The 20380-nt window shown below is 48.8% G+C and overlaps 1 protein-coding gene across 5 annotated transcripts in view; it reads right to left on the bottom strand.

Moving 5' to 3' along the window:
* The window catches only part of LOC124034269 (EMI domain-containing protein 1-like), a 74745-nt gene that overhangs the window by 20424 nt on the left and 33941 nt on the right, over positions 1–20380 (bottom strand). For all 5 annotated transcript variants that reach the window (XR_006838547.1, XM_046347206.1, XM_046347208.1 and 2 more), the window contains exons 4-6: positions 1331–1435; positions 1030–1091; positions 744–876 (exon numbers count right to left, since the gene is read on the bottom strand). Coding sequence is in view for 4 of the 5 variants with exons in the window: in XM_046347206.1 (XP_046203162.1) it covers positions 744–876; positions 1030–1091; positions 1331–1435 (300 nt within the window). In the remaining variant the exon portion in view is untranslated. The remainder of the gene's footprint in view (positions 1–743; positions 877–1029; positions 1092–1330; positions 1436–20380) is intronic.

Genomic DNA, 20380 nt, shown 5'->3' with positions numbered 1-20380 from the left:
GAGGTGCCAGTGAGGAACGAACCCCTCAGCTTGTCATGGGAGACTAAAACCCAAACCCCAAAACCCAAGCCCATGCAGGGGGCGAACATTTCAGCCAAATTATAGCTCTAATATTATAGGGGAACTAAACACCTATACCAAACAGATTATGTCCTTCTCTCTCTAAACCAGTAAGACATTGACTGTGTGTTAGGGTGCCCATAATGGGGCATTTACATTCTTCAACAGGCCTTAGAAGGCCAGTGATGATTTTAACCTGGAAGCCTTTAGCTAAAACAGATTTGAATGTAATTGGATGGAAGTTGATACACTATTGAAAGGTCTTTTGAGAGTACAGCAGCAGAGCACCTTCTCTTTTCAGCTGCAGCCAAGGCTAGGCTGAGCTCCAGGGAAGGAGAGGGCTTTCATGCCCTAAACTGTTCACTTTCCACACACCATCCCTCCCTCCTTCCCACAGAACCCTGAAAGTGAGCAGCGCAGACAACTGGACTCTGACTAGTCAAAGAAGAAATGATGTGTGTGTGTGTGTGTGTGTGTGTGTGTCTCCATCTCTCTCTCAGCGACAGAGGAAATAGGATATGAGGGGAGGAGAGCAGGTAGAGAGGCAATGGAGAAAGAATTATGGCATGTGCAGAGTGATTTCCTACTCAATTATCAAACATAACCACTCCACTCAAAATAATAGGCAATTATGGTTGCTCCTCAAACCTGCCCATACATGGGCATAGGAGACTTGTACATACCTATGGGTCCCTGCTCGCCAGGGGCTCCTTTGGTTTGTGGATCCACCATCTGTGAGGAAGATTCCCGTGCCAATCCTCCTTTACCCTGTAGGTGGCGGTGAGAAGTGGAGGCGGGAGAGGACAGCACCTGGACCTAGTGGGATAAAATGGTGAAGAGAGAGAAAGAGAGAAATTTAGAGAGTAACGCCAATGCCTTTCAAATGGACTCCAACACTGTTGTTTATGATGAGAGACAGTGTAGTCTCTCACTGCAACACATTCTCCAGTAGAGGAGTCACCCCTGTACCTTTGCCTCCAGTGAGCTGAGTCTGTCTGTCAGGGCTGTGATTCGACTACAGTTGAGGCAATCTGGAGAACGGAGAAAGAGACAGATATTATACGTGGACAAGTATCGATATCTGCAAAAAGCGCTTCTAAAATGTACTTCAGGGAATTTGAGAAACATGGGGCCTGAGTATTAAAACAGAAACAGTGTAAAGGAGAGAAATGAAATCCCAGGTGTTCTGAGTCTGACGATATTTAAGAGACAAATATGTTTCCAAGTGTTATAGTACTGTGTAAGAGAGTGTTAGGGTCCTGGTTCTTACTGGTGGAGAGCTGCTCCCCTGTTCCTGTACGGGCCTGGGCAGGTGGCCGGCGGAGAGTAGACGGCTTCCTCACCGCCTCCTGAGCCACCAGCTGGTTTCCTGACTCTGCAGAGGAAGAGGAGGATGAGGATGAAGTGGAGTCAGATCGATGGACCACACAGTGAGGTCACACAGACATACAGTCATTCCGTTATGAGGCACATAGTCAGTCATGCAAATGGCACTGATGAGCAGCGAGGCTTCCAGGCAACAGAACTTCATTACATAACTCAATCAACAGAAAAAGAAAACAAGTATCCCCCCCCCCCAAAAAAAGTATTTTCACTCAATTTCTGAATGCTCAGTGGAGCCAACATTCTCTTGTCATTTCAAATGATCTGGCATTTGCTCTGAAAGCCCTGTACAATAACTCTCTGGTGTCATGTGACAGTAAGGAGACAGGGCCCCTCTCCACCAGGTGACCTCACCAACACCACAGTCATGGTGGGCAGAGACCCAGCCGGTGAGGGCCATGAGGGAGAGGGATGGAAAGGGATGGTGCCAGATCAGACACGAAAGGCCCACAGCATGCCTTCTGCTCTCCAAAGTCCCACCCATAAACATCATATTCTGCAATTGTATCAAATTCACACACAATAAACTGCTTTCATTCTGGCATGATTTTATTGAGTATAAAAACACAATGCCTGGGAGAGAGTGAGTTAGACAAACAATAGCTGCCTTGTATTAGGAGAATGAGCCATTTGAGCTCTGAGCTCGATGTTCTGTCTTTCCTTTATTTGATGAAGTGCGGGAGTTTCTGGTCCTGCGGGTTGGGGATGTTTTGAATGGGCAGACCTTTGTGAAGTCCTAGACTGTGTGGTTCCGTCTGTATGACCCAGGTGCTCCTGACAAAAACAAGAGCCTGGACTTAGCACCTCGTTAGAGGACAGCCAACATCTCCTCTCCTCTCAGAGTCAGCTGGCTGGAGCCAAACACACTGCAAGCCACTGCCCAACATAGCCTGGGAATAGCACCTGCAACCCTTTCAGGGGCAGGCAGAGGAGACAATTATACTCCTCCAAGAGCTCACTCAATCTCTCTCTGTCAAACACTCACAGTCAGCCACACATACTGTAATATATCCTATGCGCTACAGATGCTTGTCGGAGACAGCACAGACAGACACGGAACAGAGAGTTCATGTTCTGTTTAGAGTTTGGTGAGAGTGAGTGGGAGAGAGAGGACAAAGGAGAGCCCTAACAGAAAGAGTCAATGTGCATAAAGAGAGAGAAGGAGAAAGAGAAAAGAACAGTGTGAAAAGGCTTTGTGTAAATGGATCCTGCTCCAGGCACTTTCCCTCAACCTTTGTGGTTTTGATTTTCTATGTTTTGGGTTGTAAAGGCTTTCTCAGCGGGTTACTAATAGTGCATGTGGAAATGAAACAATGTTAGAGCTGAGACTGTAAAGTATTGGTATGTTCAAAGGAATGTGTAAAGAAAAACTGCTATGAGCCGTGTCTTCTTCCATTTCAGTAAGTAATGTAAAATGTGTGGCGAACTTCGATCGGGGACTAAACACACTCTGTTCTGCTCCATGTCTGTCTATGAGTGTGAGTGTGAGCGTGAGCTTGTGTGTGTGCGAGTGTGTGTGCGAGTGTGTGTGTGTGTGTGTGTGCGAGTGTGTGTGTGTGTGTGCGAGTGTGTGTGTGTGTGTGTGTGGTGGGGGGGACTCAATAGAAGTTTCCTATGGAGACCGGCTCATAATAATAGCTGTGTCTGATTTCAAATGGGCTCGGGAATTGAAAATATACCCCTGCTCCAGAACGCACTGAAGGCACCTCTAACCCAGCGTCCCTCTCTTCTCTGACAGACAGCACCTCTTTTCTCCTCTAGACTATAGACCATTCAAGTGCCAAGTTCCCTCCACCCACACTCAAACACATTGATAAAACATTCTGCTGGCTTTGCACACAGACAACCGTCCCCCACCCCGACCGCCTAACTTCCATTCTCTTACTCTCTTCTATTCACTCTGTCTCTCCGTGTCTCAAGTTTTAGAAATCACAGGATAACAAGAAAACTTTATTCCTCTATATCCCCATAGACAGTGTCTGTTAACCAGGGTGTGTGTGCATGTCTGTGCGTGTGCGGGATGGGTGTGTGTTGACTTAGATGTGCTGATTGGGATCCATTCATTTGGGCAGATAGTAATAATGTCAGGGCTAATGACTGGCCCCTGACAGACATGGTTCAGTGTGTCCACTCTCTCTCTCTCTGTCTCTCTCTCTGTGTCTCTGTCTCTCTCTGTCTCTCTCACTGTGTCTCTCTCTCTTTATCTCTGTGTCTCTATCTCTGTCTCTCAACTAATTGGCCCACTAGAGGGGGTCAAAGAGACTTGCGAGTGCGTTTGGCCCTTGACCCTGCGCTGCTCTGGGCCGTAATCAGTGATTGAATCAGAACTCTTCATTAGAGGAGACCCCTGTGGAGAGAGGAGAGGGTAGAGGTCATCCTGACCTCAGCTCTGTCTCTGTGTCTGCTTCCAGGCTCTGGGGCTGACAGGATAGGACACACTGCACAGCACAGCACAAGGGGAGTTTTCCACTGTTTACAAACACACTGACAAGTCATTTCCTCCCCACTGGCCTGGCCTGCCTGGTGCAACCGTCTCAGGATAAAGAGGGAGAGGAGCGAAGGTCACACCACTGCAGTGTCAGGGTTACCTAAAACCTATGTGTGTGTGTATGTGTATCACAACCTTCACATAGCCACAGAAATAATGTATGAGACACACACACACACACACACACACACACACACACACACACACACACACACACACACACACACACACACACACACACACACACACACACACACACACACACACACACACACACACACACACACACACACACACACAGAATGGCAGTAGTAGGGTTGGATGCTTTTTTTTTGCAGATAAATGGCGAGTCTCATTCATACCTCCTTTATATGTGTTCAAGTCTATCTCATATGAAGAAGTATAAAGTACATACAGTATGTGTACTGACGCTAGGAGCAGGGGACGGGGTCTTGGCATTCTTGCTGACAAGCTTCCAAAAAGCATAACACGTTCCCCCTCTGTGACTGGTTTTACCCAAATAACCCCCTTCACCACCCTTTAAGCATGCCCCTGAGGGCCCTCTGTGGCAGTCCGGAGGAGGCCCCTGCCAGCACACGGTCAGAGGGAGAGGGGCTGGGAGCCATCACACTCAGAGAGGAGAACAATGTTTAACCAACCAGCAGGCTGGTGTGTGCACGCGTGTGTGTGTGTAGTCATTTTCCACAGGCTCTTTTTGTTCTCCTCTCCTCTGCCTGCAGTATTATTAATGGTCCAAGGTCAGTCCTCCAGTAATACTACCAGTGAAAACAAACCAGACCATCCTGCAGAGTGCCCAGTCAGCCCAGAGAGCACGCTTCCCCCTTCCTCTCTATCTACAGAGCCCATCCGTGCTCCCTCTCCTCAGCTCATTATTTGCCCTGGTTTATTTATTCTCTCTTTCATATGGATGTAAGATAAGTAGCACTGTGCAGACATACACCGTCCTTGTGCTGGTTTCTGCCAGGAAGGCCTGTCTTGTGGAGGTACTTCAATGGCTAAAGCGTCTCTTTGTTTCATATGGTCTGTAATGATTGACGGTTGACTTTATGCTCACACACATCTCGTCTCGGTGGTGGCCTTGCTGGAGTTGAATCAAAACCGAGGTGTGAAGTGAAGCTCTGTGATTTCACCAGTCAGACCTGAGAATGAACCCTGTGACATGTCACTGACTGAGGCCCTGGCTGCCCCCCCCTCCTCCTTTTGCTTGAGTTTCATAAGACTGGTTTATCTTAGAGCTAGAGGTTCCCATGGGGAGGTATGGGATCTGAGAAAGTGGGGGCAGCTGTGGACACACCGACCATCCAGTCAACAAAGGGCAGGGGAGGGGAGGTCAGGGGAGGGGGGTGCAGGGGAATGGAGGGCAGGGTAGGGCAGGGGAGGGGAGGGGAGGGAAGAGGGGAGCAGAGGGGAGGGGAGGGCTGGGCAGGGGAGGGGGAGGGTCATGGGGAGGGGGTGCAGGGGATGGGAGGGGAGGGGAGGGCAGGGGAGAGCAGGGGAGGGGAGAGCAGGGGAGAGCAGGGGAGGGGAGTCCTCCTGATCTGATCCATCTCTGTCTGCTCAGAGAGCTGAGCTCAGCACTACAACACCATTAGTGACCAGGTGCTGCTGACCAGCCAGGCCACGGAGTTTGTCTCTGTCATAATGCTGCTTAAGCCTTCAGGAAGACTAAAGATCACTGCTGCATGTGGACAAAGATATGAACACTTCTGTAGAAGCACTACTATTAGACAACCCTGTGATCCTACAAATATGCTTTATATCCAGCAGTTTCCATAGTCTATTATTTTGACCTAAAATGACATATGATAACAAATTGGGGTGATGCTCATCCAGTTCTCTCTGTGTCTCCCTCCTTCCATCTCCCAGGCTGCGTTGGGACCCGGGCTCATCCAGTTCTCTCTGTGTCTCCCTCCTTCCATCTCCCAGGCTGCGTTGGGACCCTGGCTCATCCAGTTCTCTCTGTGTCTCCCTCCTTCCATCTCCCAGGCTGCGTTGGGACCCGGGCTCATCCAGTTCTCTCTGTGTCTCCCTCCTTCCATCTCCCAGGCTGCGTTGGGACCCTGGCTCATACAGTTCTCTCTGTGTCTCCCTCCTTCCATTGCCCAGGCTGCGTTGGGACCTGGGCTCATCCTGTTCTCTCTGTGTCTCCCTCCTTCCATCTCCCAGGCTGCGTTGGGACCCTGGCTCATCCAGTTCTCTCTGTGTCTCCCTCCTTCCATCTCCCAGGCTGCGTTGGGACCCTGGCTCATCCAGTTCTCTCTGTGTCTCCCTCCTTCCATCTCCCAGGCTGCGTTGGGACCCTGGCTCATCCAGTTCTCTCTGTGTCTCCCTCCTTCCATCTCCCAGGCTGCGTTGGGACCCGGGCTCATCCAGTTCTCTCTGTGTCTCCCTCCTTCCATCTCCCAGGCTGCGTTGGGACCCTGGCTCATCCAGTTCTCTCTGTGTCTCCCTCCTTCCATCTCCCAGGCTGCGTTGGGACCCTGGCTCATCCAGTTCTCTCTGTGTCTCCCTCCTTCCATCTCCCAGGCTGCGTTGGGACCCGGGCTCATCCAGTTCTCTCTGTGTCTCCCTCCTTCCATCTCCCAGGCTGCGTTGGGACCTGGGCTCATCCTCAATGGGCAAACACAAACCTGCCTGTACCCCAGTGTATTATGCTTTCCCAGGATTCCAGCTTTACTTTTATTAGGTGATTGGCTGAGAGGGAGGGACGGCCTTCCTTATTTCCTTTCTTTTGCAGATGAACTGCCACACCCCATCGACACCTGACTTCAGCCTGCAGTGGTGCAGAGACCCACACTCTCTTCTCACACTGCAGTACCCACTGGGTTCCTGTAGGCAGGTGTAAGGGTGGGGGGAGCTGAGGGAGTCTTTACACTCACATACTTGGCTACACACACAAACACACATTGCTATGGCTGTTGTGAGCAGGCCTGTTGCAGTGGTGTTGGGCCAGCCAAACTGCAACTGAAACCAGACGTTGCCTGTAGGACTCTGAGGTGAGGGTTGGAGTGGTGGGGGGTCAGGGAAGGGGCAGGAGGAGCTCTCACCTCCTACAGACACATCTCACTTCATCAGTCAACACACCAGCAGGCTGGGAGGCAGACAGACAGGAGAGCCCTGGTCTGCAGTCAGACCCCCCCTCCCTCCCCCCACCTCCACTAGGCTAGACTTGCATCACTAATGGATCTGAGAACAGACTCAGACTCCCTGGATTATTTAACAAACACTTGGCATGCATGGCCTCTCAGCGTAGTGTGGTAACCTGTGTGGCTGCAGTTACTGACTGAATTCTATTGTCTTCCTCTTGAACATACTCGTGTGTTCTGATTCCAGATGAGCTGTTAACTGGCCTGCACAGAGCAGGTACCGACAGACTCAGCAGGGTGACACTAACCCACACCAGCTCCTCAACAGAGAAGGCCAGGCCCTTGTGGTCCTATAATATGGAGCACACACACACACACACACACACACACACACACACACACACACACACACACACACACACACACACACACACACACACACACACACACACACACACACACACACACACACACACACACACACACACACACACACACACACACACGGTAGGAGGCAGGGTGAATGAGAGCATTCTTCCTCAAGGGTTCCTATAGTAGTGTAGCACTGGCCTCTGTTCTCAGATCAGAGCTATCAGCTCATGTGGCCAGATGTGCACACAGACAGACCTCTAATCTTACACAGCAAGAGGAGGTTTTATATCTCTCCTCCTCCCACCTCCCTGTCCCAGACAGGAGCTGCTCCTCCTGCCCCCTCTACCTTCCTCTACCTCAGCTCCCCCACCCCACCAAGGATGACGCATCTCAACACAGGGCAGCCTAATTTCCCTCCCCTCCCCCTTCCTCTCTAAGCCCTTGCTTATTATTTCCCATCAGCCTGGTCTGTGGGTAGGGTACCATCCTGAAGTGACGTCCCACTGCTGAGAATCGCTCCAAGGCACTCTCATAAATAATAATGACTATAATGAATACAGGAACAATGAGCTCTGCTTCACATCTCCCTCTCTCCTCACTTTCCCTCTGACCTCTGAGTACTGAATACAGTACCTCCCTCTGACCTTTGAGCGCTGACTACAGTACCTCCCTCTGACCTCTGACCTCTGACTACTGAACCTCCCTCGGACTACTGACTACTGACTACAGTACCTCCCTCTGACCTCTGACTACTGACTACAGTACCTCCCTCTGACCTCTGACCTCTGACTACAGTACCTCCCTCTCTTGCTGCCTGACCACTTTATTTATTTCACTGTCCAAAATATCCCTTTCCTTTCCTAACATATGCTTCAGTACTGTTTCAGTCCTCTCAGCAAGTTTCATCTTACCAACATGATACCTGAAGCCCACAACAACAACTGGGTGGGTTCATAGAGCAAGAAAATAAAAGTCTTTTGAAATAACAAACAGATGTGAAAATGCAAGGCTAAACATGGTTTTAAAAAGATTCACCACCCCCCTCCCAAAAAAATGGTTTAGATTGTTAGTTTATGGCAAAATGGCAACGATTATACTGGTGCTGCGAAAACAAACAACGCTGCGGTCTGTGTAAAATGGCTAAAATTAGCGTCAGGCATATCTCGGGAAGTGAAGCATGCTGGGTTTGAGCGGCATGCGGTCGTGATCGGCTGCACCACAAATCCGCCCGACACTTTTTCAACATTTCCTCCGCTTGAAGGTAACAGATGTCCAATAAAAACATGAGGCAAAGGCTGACGTTACCAACTTCCCACCCATCACTTTTTTACTAAGACACAAAACACTGGAAAACGATAAAAAATACATCCTTTCATGTCGCTGTTTCGTGACCCCAGTCGAAATGCAGATGCTTCTCTCAAACCAGGAGCACTGTGCTACTGACAGTGCCTGGGTAAAACCACACTCGCCACATCTCCTCTGTTGTGTATTTAGAGTGGCAGGGAGAGGACCGTCTGTGACCTCCTCCTGTCCCATCCCGACACACCACAGCAATTAAAACCCTCTCCTCTAAGCCAACACACAGCCACAAGTGGCTGACAAACAAGGGCTCCAAAAACAACTGGGCCCAGGAACAGACCTGCTTACTGACCTGTATACATACACATACTCTTCCCAGGCCCAGGAACAGACCTGCTTACTGACCTGTATACATACACATCCTCTCCCCAGGCCCAGGAATAGACCTGCTTACTGACCTCCATACATACACATACTCTCCCCAGGCCCAGGAATAGACCTGCTTACTGACCTCCATACATACACATACTCTCCCCAGGCCCAGGAATAGACCTGCTTACTGACCTGTATACATACACATCCTCTCCCCAGGCCCAGGAATAGACCTGCTTACTGACCTCCATACATACACATACACTTCCCAGGCCCAGGAATAGACCTGCTTACTGACCTCCATACATACACATACTCTCCCCAGGCCCAGGAATAGACCTGCTTACTGACCTCCATACATACACATACTCTCCCCAGGCCCAGGAACAGACCTGCTTACTGACCTCCATACATACACATACTCTCCCCAGGCCCAGGAACAGACCTGCTTACTGACCTCCATACATACACATTCTCTCCCCAGGCCCAGGAATAGACCTGCTTACTGACCTCCATACATACACATACTCTCCCCAGGCCCAGGAATAGACCTGCTTACTGACCTCCATACATACACATACTCTCCCCAGGCCCAGGAATAGACCTGCTTACTGACCTCCATACATACACATCCTCTCCCCAGGCCCAGGAATAGACCTGCTTACTGACCTCCATACATACACATCCTCTCCCCAGGCCCAGGAATAGACCTGCTTACTGACCTCCATACATACACATACTCTCCCCAGGCCCAGGAATAGACCTGCTTACTGACCTCCATACATACACATACTTTCCCCAGGCCCAGGAATAGACCTGCTTACTGACCTGCATACATACACATACTTTCCCCAGGCCCAGGAATAACCACACCGTGCATTACTATGTATTAACACTTTGCAATGAGCTATAAAGTCTATGTTCACGATTCATACATATTTTTTTTAAATTCCACCAGTTGAGGAATAGAGTAGCTGAATTTGACAACACAGTAAATATACACAGTACTCATGTGTTGTGAGAGGCAAGTATTTTATTGCACTCTTGGCTTGAAAACTAGAGAAAACTGTGAGAGTAGGAAAGAGAGAAATATGAAAAAATCTGCTTCCAAGCTAAGAACACTGATCTAAAACCCCATGTAAGAACCGTGGTGAGCTAGGCTATTTCACACACTGTGGTTTGCTGCAGCAAGACACCCTGCAACAACAAAATACTGGGGGAATTCTTGGCCAGTGAACCATGTACTCATTACCCTGGATATGTGACATGGGCTGAGCCCCAAATGACACCCAATTCCCTATGTAGTGCACTACTACTATGGGCCCTGGTCAAAAGTAATGCACCTTATAGGGAATAGGATGCCATTTGGAACTCAGCCCCCAACTCTGCCCACTCTGCCCACAACACCAGCCAAGCGAGAAGCAGCTCAGGCCACAGGCCTGCAGCTAAACATTTGGCCCCATGTCCTGTGGACTAAATCTTTGAATGACACATCAGCTCCAACACACATCGTTTATATGCCACAGTAAAACCCAGAGTTTGCTTTGATTACTCGTTGTAGCTCTGGGGCCTGCTGTTGCTCCATCAGTCCATAGCACTGTATTTGTTCTACGGACGGGGAGCTGATCTGTACATGAGAGCAGATGAAGGCAAGCGAGGCGCATTAAAAAAGGCTTAAAACACCCTTCCCTCCCATCACCACCCACCGAAACAACTCAGATAATTAAGAGCCCCCTATGACAACCTCGTAACTGTACCCATGGCAACCAAACACAAAGGTTTTGTTCTAATGTATTGACTGACTATATGATAGTGACTGCACAGCTCCCGAAGCCAGGCAGCGGTTGCCAGGCGTAGCTATTCCAACTCCCACCTCGGTGATATTCTGTTCCAACAGCAAACCGTAAACCTGCCTTAATCCAGTGTGCTATGAATGAACTAGAAGCAGCAGAGACGGGCACGGTGAGGGGGGCGAAGCTCGCCCTCTTTCTTCTTTACATTTTCCTCAGGATTCAGCTCCTTTTAGAGAACATTGTCCATTTCCCTCATTCGCTCGGCTATTATTTAAATGTACATGTTCCTATGGGACTTCTCTCACGGCCCCCAAATCTCTCTTTTGTCGTTAAAAGCTTGGATCATTGCACCGTTCAGAGATTTTAGCCTTGCAGTGGAATTTCCACTGAAACTCAGTTCTCTCAGGAAAAACAAAAGATTTAGTATCATGAAAAAACCAAAACACCAGTCCTTTTTAAACATTCCTTCTTTAAAGTTTAGACAGAGCAGAGAGAGATTGCCCAGACAGAGTGCCAGGCACACAGCACTCACTGGTCTCAGAATACCTTGTATTCACTGTATTATTGCAAATTCAGTACCACGCATCAGTAGTTGCAGACATATCCAATCAAATCAAATCCAATCAAAAGTGTCACATACACATGGTTAGCAGTTAATGCGAGTGTAGCGAAATGCTTGTGCTTCTAGTTCCGACAATGCAGTAATAACCAACAAGTAATCTAACTAACAATTCCCAAACTACTGTCTTATACACAGTGTAAGGGGATAAAGAATATGTACATAAAGATATATGAATGAGTGATGGTACAGAGCAGCATAGGCAAGATACAGTAGATGGTATCGAGTGCAGTATATACATATGAGATGAGTATGTAAACAAAGTGGCATAGTTAAAGTGGCTAGTGATACATGTATTACATGAGGATGCAGTAGATGATATAGAGTACAGTATATATGTATGCATATGAGATGAATAATGTAGGGTAAGTAACATTATATAAGGTAGCATTGTTTAAAGTGGCTGGAGTTGAGTCAGTGTCAGTGTGCTGGCAGCAGAAACTCAATGTTAGTGGTGGCTATTTAACAGTCTGATGGCCTTGAGATAGAAGCTGTTTTTCAGTCTCTCGGTCCCAGCTTTGATGCACCTGTACTGACCTCGCCTTCTGGATGACAGCGGGGTGAACAGGCAGTGGCTCGGGTGGTTGTTGTCCTTGATGATCTTTATGGCCTTCCTAACGCTGATGTCTCCCAGCAGGGTGGGAGTTTTTAGATTGAACTACAGATGGCGACACGTTGACACGTACAATAGCACTAATGGATGATCTGTGTATAAAGCTTGTCCTCCAGATCCCCTGGTTCCCTGATTCCCGAGCAGAGGATGTGGCCAAGGAAGACAGACATGGACCACAGGATGATTAGAGTGCTGTGTCCGCGTGCCAGGCAGTAAGGCAGGAAGACAGCCAGTCAATATGTTAACAGAAGAAGCTCTTTGCTGTGGTCCTGACTCAGAAAGACACAGACTGCAGCGCTCAGACAGCTGGGTCTCAGAGGCCTTGATTTAGTTGGCCTATATACTCTCCGCAGATAAAAACGTCCCTGTCTATTTGGGCCGACTGTAAAACCATTACACATAAAAAAGCAGGAAGGAATAGCTGCATGTAAAAGAAACGTTTTGCACATATAAACAAACGGATAAAGATACATGTCTTTTCCACAAGACAATACAAGGAACCCATACTAGTCAGCACTTACTGTAGACTCAAGAATACACACACACACACACACACACACACACACACACACACACACACACACACACACACACACACACACACACACACACACACACACACACACACACACACACACACACACACACACACACACACACACACACACACACACACACACACACACACACTCTTAATTCCATGGACCTGGGCCAGGGTCAACATAATTCCCTCCACTCTCATGGTTCTGGTCCAGATTGATGGTCCTCCTCCAGATTGATGGTCCTGCTCCAGATTGCTGCCTCATTGTTTTCACCATCTGCTCTGGGCCAAATCGCTACATCAATCTCTACAGTCATGCACACGTGTGCGACTGTACGCCTGGTGATACACACACACACACACACACACACACACACACACACACACACACACACACACACACACACACACACACACACACACACACACACACACACACACACACACACACACACACACACACACACACACACACACACACACACACACACACACACCAGGTTCCCAGCAGGCCATCTCATACTTGTAGAGTGGGTCAGGGCAGGGAGAGGGGAGCTGTCTGTAGCTGAAGGGTAGAAAACAGAAGGGGAGTCTGGGCTGGGATCCCTACACAGCAGAACACTCTGCAGGAAGACACTGGGTATGCATCCTAAATGGCACCCTAGTCCCTACGGTGCACTACCCCATGGGCCCTGGTCAAAAGTAGTGCAATATACAGGGAATAGTGTGCAAATTGAGATGCAGATGATGATACGCTGGTTCCCGTGGATCTGTGACATGAGTTTCAAACCCACTCTGAAATCAGCCAGATCCACTGTGTCCAGCCTCCTAGTACACACGAACAGGCGGAGTACTGCCATATGGACACCCATGAACCAGTTATATAAAGGTTCAATAAAATAAATATCCACAGAGAAACCATCAACCCACTATATACTTGAGTGTCCAAGAGTTGACCTCTTAAAAGGGTTGAGAATGACAGAGAATAAAAGCCAGAGTGCTGAGACAGTAATATGGCCGCTCTCCACCTCTGGGCCATAGACACCTAAAAAACCATCTGAAACATTCTCACAACGTTTTCCCTACAGCTGCTCTACGTTTCAACTGGCACAGCAGGTATGGATGAACTATCAGGCTCAGTGTGTGGATGGACACACTCTCTGTCGCTTAAGGTTTAGTTCCATAAAGGGTTAATACGGGGATGGAAGCTATTATCAGATGTGTGGTCACCGACTCTTTACATACACAAAACTGTGTTGAGGAATCAACACCCTCACTGCTCAGGTCACTCAAATACGCTCACATATGCCTGCACGCATGCAAGGACACGCACACACACCGGGGTTATGGCTGTATGAGACTGAGCTGCTTTCTGTGTAATCCCCGGTTGAATGGTCTCCTGTGTGCCAGACATTCCTCTGTGTCTTATAGGGCTTTCTGGGGATTAGACCCCACTTACTTCCAGGGGCCGCGGGCGGGATCAAAGCTGATTGGACTATGGCGTCCAGGGTGGTGGTGTGAGGGACACTGAGCCCATACTCACCTGAGATTGACTCACACAGGGGGACATGGGAACACGACACCACAGCAGAGACATGAGACTCTAACACAGGTCTCAAACACCCAGTGGGGGTAAATTCTGACCTAATCCATGTCACTGCTAACCCAAGCTGTGATGACTGACAGCTGGGCCCTGGGAGATAGGACCTGGGTCTGGGATTACACTTCAACAATAAATTAAGTATTCTAGACCTCAGTTACTGGAAGTTACACAAACAGGGTACACAAATGAATAAAAATTCAGATTTAAATCTGGGATCACTTTACACACTGTGTGGAGAGTCATTCCGCAGGTTAGCGTTTTTTTTGTCATGAATCTTGTTCTGGAGGCAGCTCTGCAGAATGGTCACTAGCTGACATAGCCACAAGTCAGAAAATCAGAGTTTAAACTTAACCCTAAATTGAACCACACTGCTAACCCTAATGCTTCCCCTAACCTTAAATTAAGACCAGAAAGCTCATTTTTGTTTTCATACATTTTTACAATATAGACTCATTTTAGTTTGCAGTTGGAACATCTAACGAAATTGCTAAGTTCTGCCTCCAGGACAAGACTCATCCCAATAAACGTCAACCTGCAGTCATTCATGGAGATGGTTTATGAATGAAAGGTAGCCTTGTACAATGAGTGAAGCAATAGAGCTGAGCCACAAGCGAACAAGTCCCTGATAATTATAATGACGAACAGTTATTGTAACACTGTCTTGGCTCACACATCTGTCTCCTTCAAGGCTAAACAAACATCCAACGGGACTGATCAAAGATTACAACAAACACTAGGACTGATCTCTGACAAAATTACACAAAGGAGAAAAAAAGGGGAATGGACTTTACTTACATGTGTTTTTATCCTGTTGTTTTTACCAAACAAATGTGAATGATTTAAACGGACATGACTTTCGACCTTTACCTAGGTAGAATCACATGGCTGTCTATTGCGCTCTCAGAGGAAGAGAGAGCGAAATACAAGATTACTCAATAGTATGTACATCTGAAGGTTTTTCCTCTGTTCTGCAATGACAACACATGGGATGTGGAGGAGTCGTTATCATGGAAGTAGACAGTGTCAAAGACAGGAAGTAAAGCAACTCAACCAGAGGTAGAGTTGGCAGAGATCTCAGGCCCCTGTCTGTCTCCCCTCCGACCGCAGCACATGGAGAAACACAAGAGCGGGATAAGCATGGCCACACATAAAGGAAAAAACACACACACATTCACAACCTTGTTCTCTTTGCATGCTGGAACTTCAATGGCTTATCTACGTATAGCCTTGGATATCCGGAGCATCTCCACCTCAACCTAAATAAACACACACACTTCTATGCAGTTCTATGGCTACGAACAGATCGGATAGATATAAGAAATCATTCAAATAGTTTTTTTTTAAATAATTAAAGCAACAGCTGTGCTTGGACACACAAAACAGACTGGCAGGTAGGTGTAGTCACTACAATAGTAATCACAACACACTCTCCTGTATAGGGAGTTTGTCCTAGCCACCGTGCTTCTACACCTGCATTGCTTGCTGTTTGGGGTTTTAGGCTGGGTTTCTGTACAGCACTTTGAGATATCAGCTGATGTACGAAAGGGCTATATAAATACACTTGATTTGATTTGATTGGTGGGTAACGTGGATGCTGAATTAATGTAACAATACTATGGAATCGTAAGATAAATACATACAGTATTTCATAAGAGTAATCCTGCTTGTTGAAATGGATTCAATGGTGTTATGAGAAGAATAGCAGTTAAATGACCTTTAAAGGACCTGAGCTTTCAGTACCAGGCGAGCGAGACCAGACAGGCAGGCTTGAGCTGGCCTCCCCATACCCTGGCTTTAATGAATGGGTAAGCCAAAGCAAATACTCAGACAGTTTTGTTTGTGTGTGTGTGTGTGTGTGTGTCTGTGTGTGTGGATGGTTGTATAGTGCTATCTTATCTTCCTGTGATGTGCTGCTCTCCCTGATATCAGCCTAGATGAAAGCCTCGCTCATCTCATCTCAACTCCACCATGGTCCTTTGTGCTACAGATGTATGCATCCACACCTTTTGTCTCACCCCTATCTGAACCAGCCACCCCAGTTCCGCCTCTCCTGAATCCAGCAGCCAGGGCCTGGGTCTGGGCAGTGTTAGAGAGGCGCGTGGGTCTGTATCTCATCTGGTTCCTTTGACAGACAGAAATACAGAGCCCTCTTGCTCACCGGGTCAGTAGGCTGTTTGTGTTTTGCGGGGGGAGTGCAGGGCTGGGGAAAGAGCAGGGCTTGGGGAGAGAGGGAGCAGGGCTGGGGGAGAGAGGGAGCAGGGCTTGGGGAGAGAGGGAGCAGGGCTTGGGGAGAGAGGGAGCAGGGCTTGGGGAGAGAGGGAGCAGGGCTTGGGGAGAGAGGGAGCAGGGCTTGGGGAGAGAGGGAGCAGGGTTTGGGAGAGAGGGAGCAGGGCTTGGGAGAGAGGGAGCAGGGCTTGGGGAGAGAGGGAGCAGGGCTTGGGGAGAGAGGGAGCAGGGCTTGGGGAGAGAGGGAGCAGGGCTTGGAGAGAGGGGAACAGGGCTTGGGGAGAGAGGGAGCAGGGCTTGGGGAGAGAGGGAGCAGGGCTTGGGGAGAGAGGGAACAGGGCTTGGGGAGAGAGGGAACAGGGCTTGGGGAGAGAGGGAGCAGGGCTTGGGGAGAGAGGGAGCAGGGCTTGGGGAGAGAGGGAACAGGGCTTGGGGAGAGAGGGAGCAGGGCTTGGGGAGAGAGGGAACAGGGCTTGGGGAGAGAGGGAGCAGGGCTTGGGGAGAGAGGGAGCAGGGCTTGGGGAGAGAGGGAACAGGGCTTGGGGAGAGGGAGCAGGGCTTGGGGAGAGAGGGAGCAGGGCTTGGGGAGAGAGGGAACAGGGCTTGGGGAGAGAGGGAGCAGGGCTTGGGGAGAGAGGGAGCAGGGCTTGGGGAGAGAGGGAGCAGGGCTTGGGGAGAGAGGGAGCAGGGCTTGGGGAGAGAGGGAGCAGGGCTTGGGGAGAGAGGGAGCAGGGCTTGGGGAGAGAGGGAGCAGGGCTTGGGGAGAGAGGGAGCAGGGGCCAGTGGATCAGGAGAGAGGACTGGGGACGGGCTACTCGGTTCAACATGGGGCCTTCCTCAGAGTTAAATCTCCAGTTTAGGATCATTGAGTGTTTCCCCAGTGGCAGGCTGCAATGTGGTTGCTTAAATAGCTGGAGGGAAAAGAGCCAGAGTTGTCTGTCTGTGTGTGTGCGATCCTGTGTGTGTGCGTGCTAGTTCCCAAAAGCGATTGGCGTGTAGGCTATTTGGAATACCGTTAATAGGCCCTAAGGCTTACACAGTAATGCCAGATCGCCTAAAATAATGAAAGACAAACCTCAATGTAGCCTATAGATATAAATTGCACAAGAATAATACATTTATGGATTTTTTAAGCTATTGTTTTCTCTTCATTCAACACGCCCAACAGCCACCCGCCCTTCATCCACACAGTATTTAATGACCCTATGAGTCAACCCGCGCATCACTAGCGTGCGGGTGCATGTGTGTGCGCACGTGTGTGTCTAGATGCCTAAACTGCTCTGCATCCTACAAGTGCAAATAAAACAAGGCGTAGACACACACACCTACTACACACACACACCCGCACACACACATGCATACACAGACCCAATGCCCTCCTCGCATGCATGCATGCACCCCTCCCTGTCGTTATTGTTTTACTGTGTCTAAAAGAGGGAGTAGTTTCTTTTAAAGGCCAAATTTATTATGCGTGTGATGAGTGCTCTCAGAGTCGTATAGCAGACGTGGGGGTTTGGGCTTTCAAAGGCTTCTTGGCTGAAATACACCATGGCCAATAGGGGACTGAGAGAGAGGCCTATAGAGACAGCCTACCCCCCCCCCTCCTCTCTCTCTCTCTCTCTCTCTCTCTCTCTCTCTCTCTCTCTCTCTCTCTCTCTCTCTCTCTCTCTCTCTCTCTCTCTCTCTCTCTCTCTCTCTCTCTCTCTCTCTCTCTCTCTCTCTCTCTCTCTCTCTCTCTCTCTCTCTCTCTCTCTCTCTCTCTCTCTCTCTCTCTCTCTCTCTCTCTCTCTCTCTCTGTCTCTGTCTCTGTCTCTGTCTTTCTCTCCCATCTCTCAACCAGAGCTGTAGAGACAATGCTGTAGTGATGAAGTGCTTTAGCTTTTCTCTGACATCCATTCTCATTCTCAGTCCCAGTGCCAGGGCCAGTCCCAGTGCCAGTCCAGGGCCAGTCCCAGGGCCAGGCAGCAATACAGCTAAGGCCGGAGCTGGGGTTCAAAAACAGCATGACCGAGACACATGCCTGCTTTCTCAATACGCTGGACCACCAACACAGGAAGAACCATAAATAAATGGAGGCAGGGAGACTGAATGAGAGTGAAAGAAGGACAGGGGTGAGAGAGAGAATAAAGGAGGATTCTGTTTGTGTCTTTGCCCCTTTCTTGTTCACTTCTTTTCCCAGCAGGCAGAATGATGAGAGTCTTATCTCTGAAAGGCACTTGAACACAACATGCCTTCAGACAGAGCTGTGTATGTGAAGACATGCAGGGATAAACCACACACACACAGATCGGAGGTTCCCATTCAGGAGTGTGGAAGAGGATCAGGAGAGAGGGATGACAGATGAGGCAGATCAAAATGGAAAAGAAGAAAAATGGCAGAACTATCATGGGCTTTACTGTAAAGAAAACGACAAACAAAAGAAATTCAAAAGAGCGATCCAGAGCCATCAATTGCTGTTCTCTCATCAGCTTATAAAAAGGCTTGTGTGATCACAGCTCAGGGTCAACAGGGTTCAGCTCACCCTCAGGGGCCCAGCAGGGGAGGACATGTTGGACGGTTCTATGGCACACTGGTTCTATGAAATCATCATAGCAGAGTAGAGAATTGGGTAAAATGTCATTATTTCATTGGACACAAATATGATCACCAGAGAAAATCCCCTTAATTTATGAGTAATAAGAGGCTTGCATTTAAAGGGGTGTTTTCTGGCTGCTAACTGTAACTGTGTGGAAGGTCTAAATAATGTGCAGGCTGGGTGAGCTCTACTCTCCACTCCAGAGACAGTACTGTGCCTGTGACACACGTACAGAGACCTTATAAATCATTGGGCCAAAACTTGCTCTGTCTGCTCCACTGTACCTCTCTACCTGTGTGTGTGTGTGTGTGTGTGTGTGTGTGTGTGTGTGTGTGTGTGTGTGTGTGTGTGTGTGTGTGTGTGTGTGTGTGTGTGTGTGTGTGTGTGTGTGTGTGTGTGTGTGTGTGTGTGTGTGTGTGTGTGTGTGTGTGTGTGTGTGTGTGTGTGTCCTCCTGCTGTGTCTGGCAGTATGTGTTTTGGTCTGGAGGAGGCCCAGAGGTCATGGCTGGGAAAGGCCTGGGTCCCTAGGCGTATGAGAGTGGAGTGTAGTAAAGCAGAATGGATATACAGTATATTATCCCTCACACTGACATCTGGCCCAGGAACTGGTGAGGCAAGAGAACTAAATCAAACATAGTGACATCCAGATACAGATAAAGGGAGTGAGTGTGAGTGCTTCTGTGCACATGCATGTGTCTCTGAGTGAGAGAATGTGATAGCATATGTTGTGTGAGTGTGTGAGACAGTATGAGTGTGTGAGACAGTGTGAGGGTGTGAGACAGTGTGAGTGTGTGAGACAGTGTGAGACAGTGTGAGTGTGTGAGACAGTATGAGTGTGTGAGACAGTGTGAGTGTGTGAGACAGTATGAGTGTGTGAGACAGTATGAGTGTGTGAGACAGTGTGAGTGTGTGAGACAGTATGAGTGTGTGAGACAGTGTGAGTGTGTGAGACAGTATGAGTGTGTGAGACAGTGTGAGTGTGTGAGACAGTGTGAGTGTGTGAGACAGTATGAGTGTGTGAGACAGTGTGAGTGTGTGAGACAGTATGAGTGTGTGAGACAGTGTGAGTGTGTGAGACAGTGTGAGTGTGTGAGACAGTGTGAGTGTGTGAGACAGTGTGAGTGTGTGAGACAGTATGAGTGTGTGAGACAGTGTGAGTGTGTGAGACAGTGTGAGTGTGTGAGACAGTGTGAGTGTGTGAGACAGTGTGAGTGTGTGAGACAGTGTGAGTGTGTGAGACAGTGTGAGTGTGTGAGACAGTGTGAGGGTGTGAGACAGTATGAGGGTGTGAGACAGTATGAGTGTGTGAGACAGTATGAGTGTGTGAGA

The sequence above is a fragment of the Oncorhynchus gorbuscha genome, linkage group LG04, assembly GCF_021184085.1.
Source record: "Oncorhynchus gorbuscha isolate QuinsamMale2020 ecotype Even-year linkage group LG04, OgorEven_v1.0, whole genome shotgun sequence".
Classification (NCBI taxonomy): domain Eukaryota; kingdom Metazoa; phylum Chordata; class Actinopteri; order Salmoniformes; family Salmonidae; genus Oncorhynchus; species Oncorhynchus gorbuscha.
Note: the sequence above shows the minus strand (reverse complement) of the source record. Positions and strands in the feature narration are given on the sequence as shown.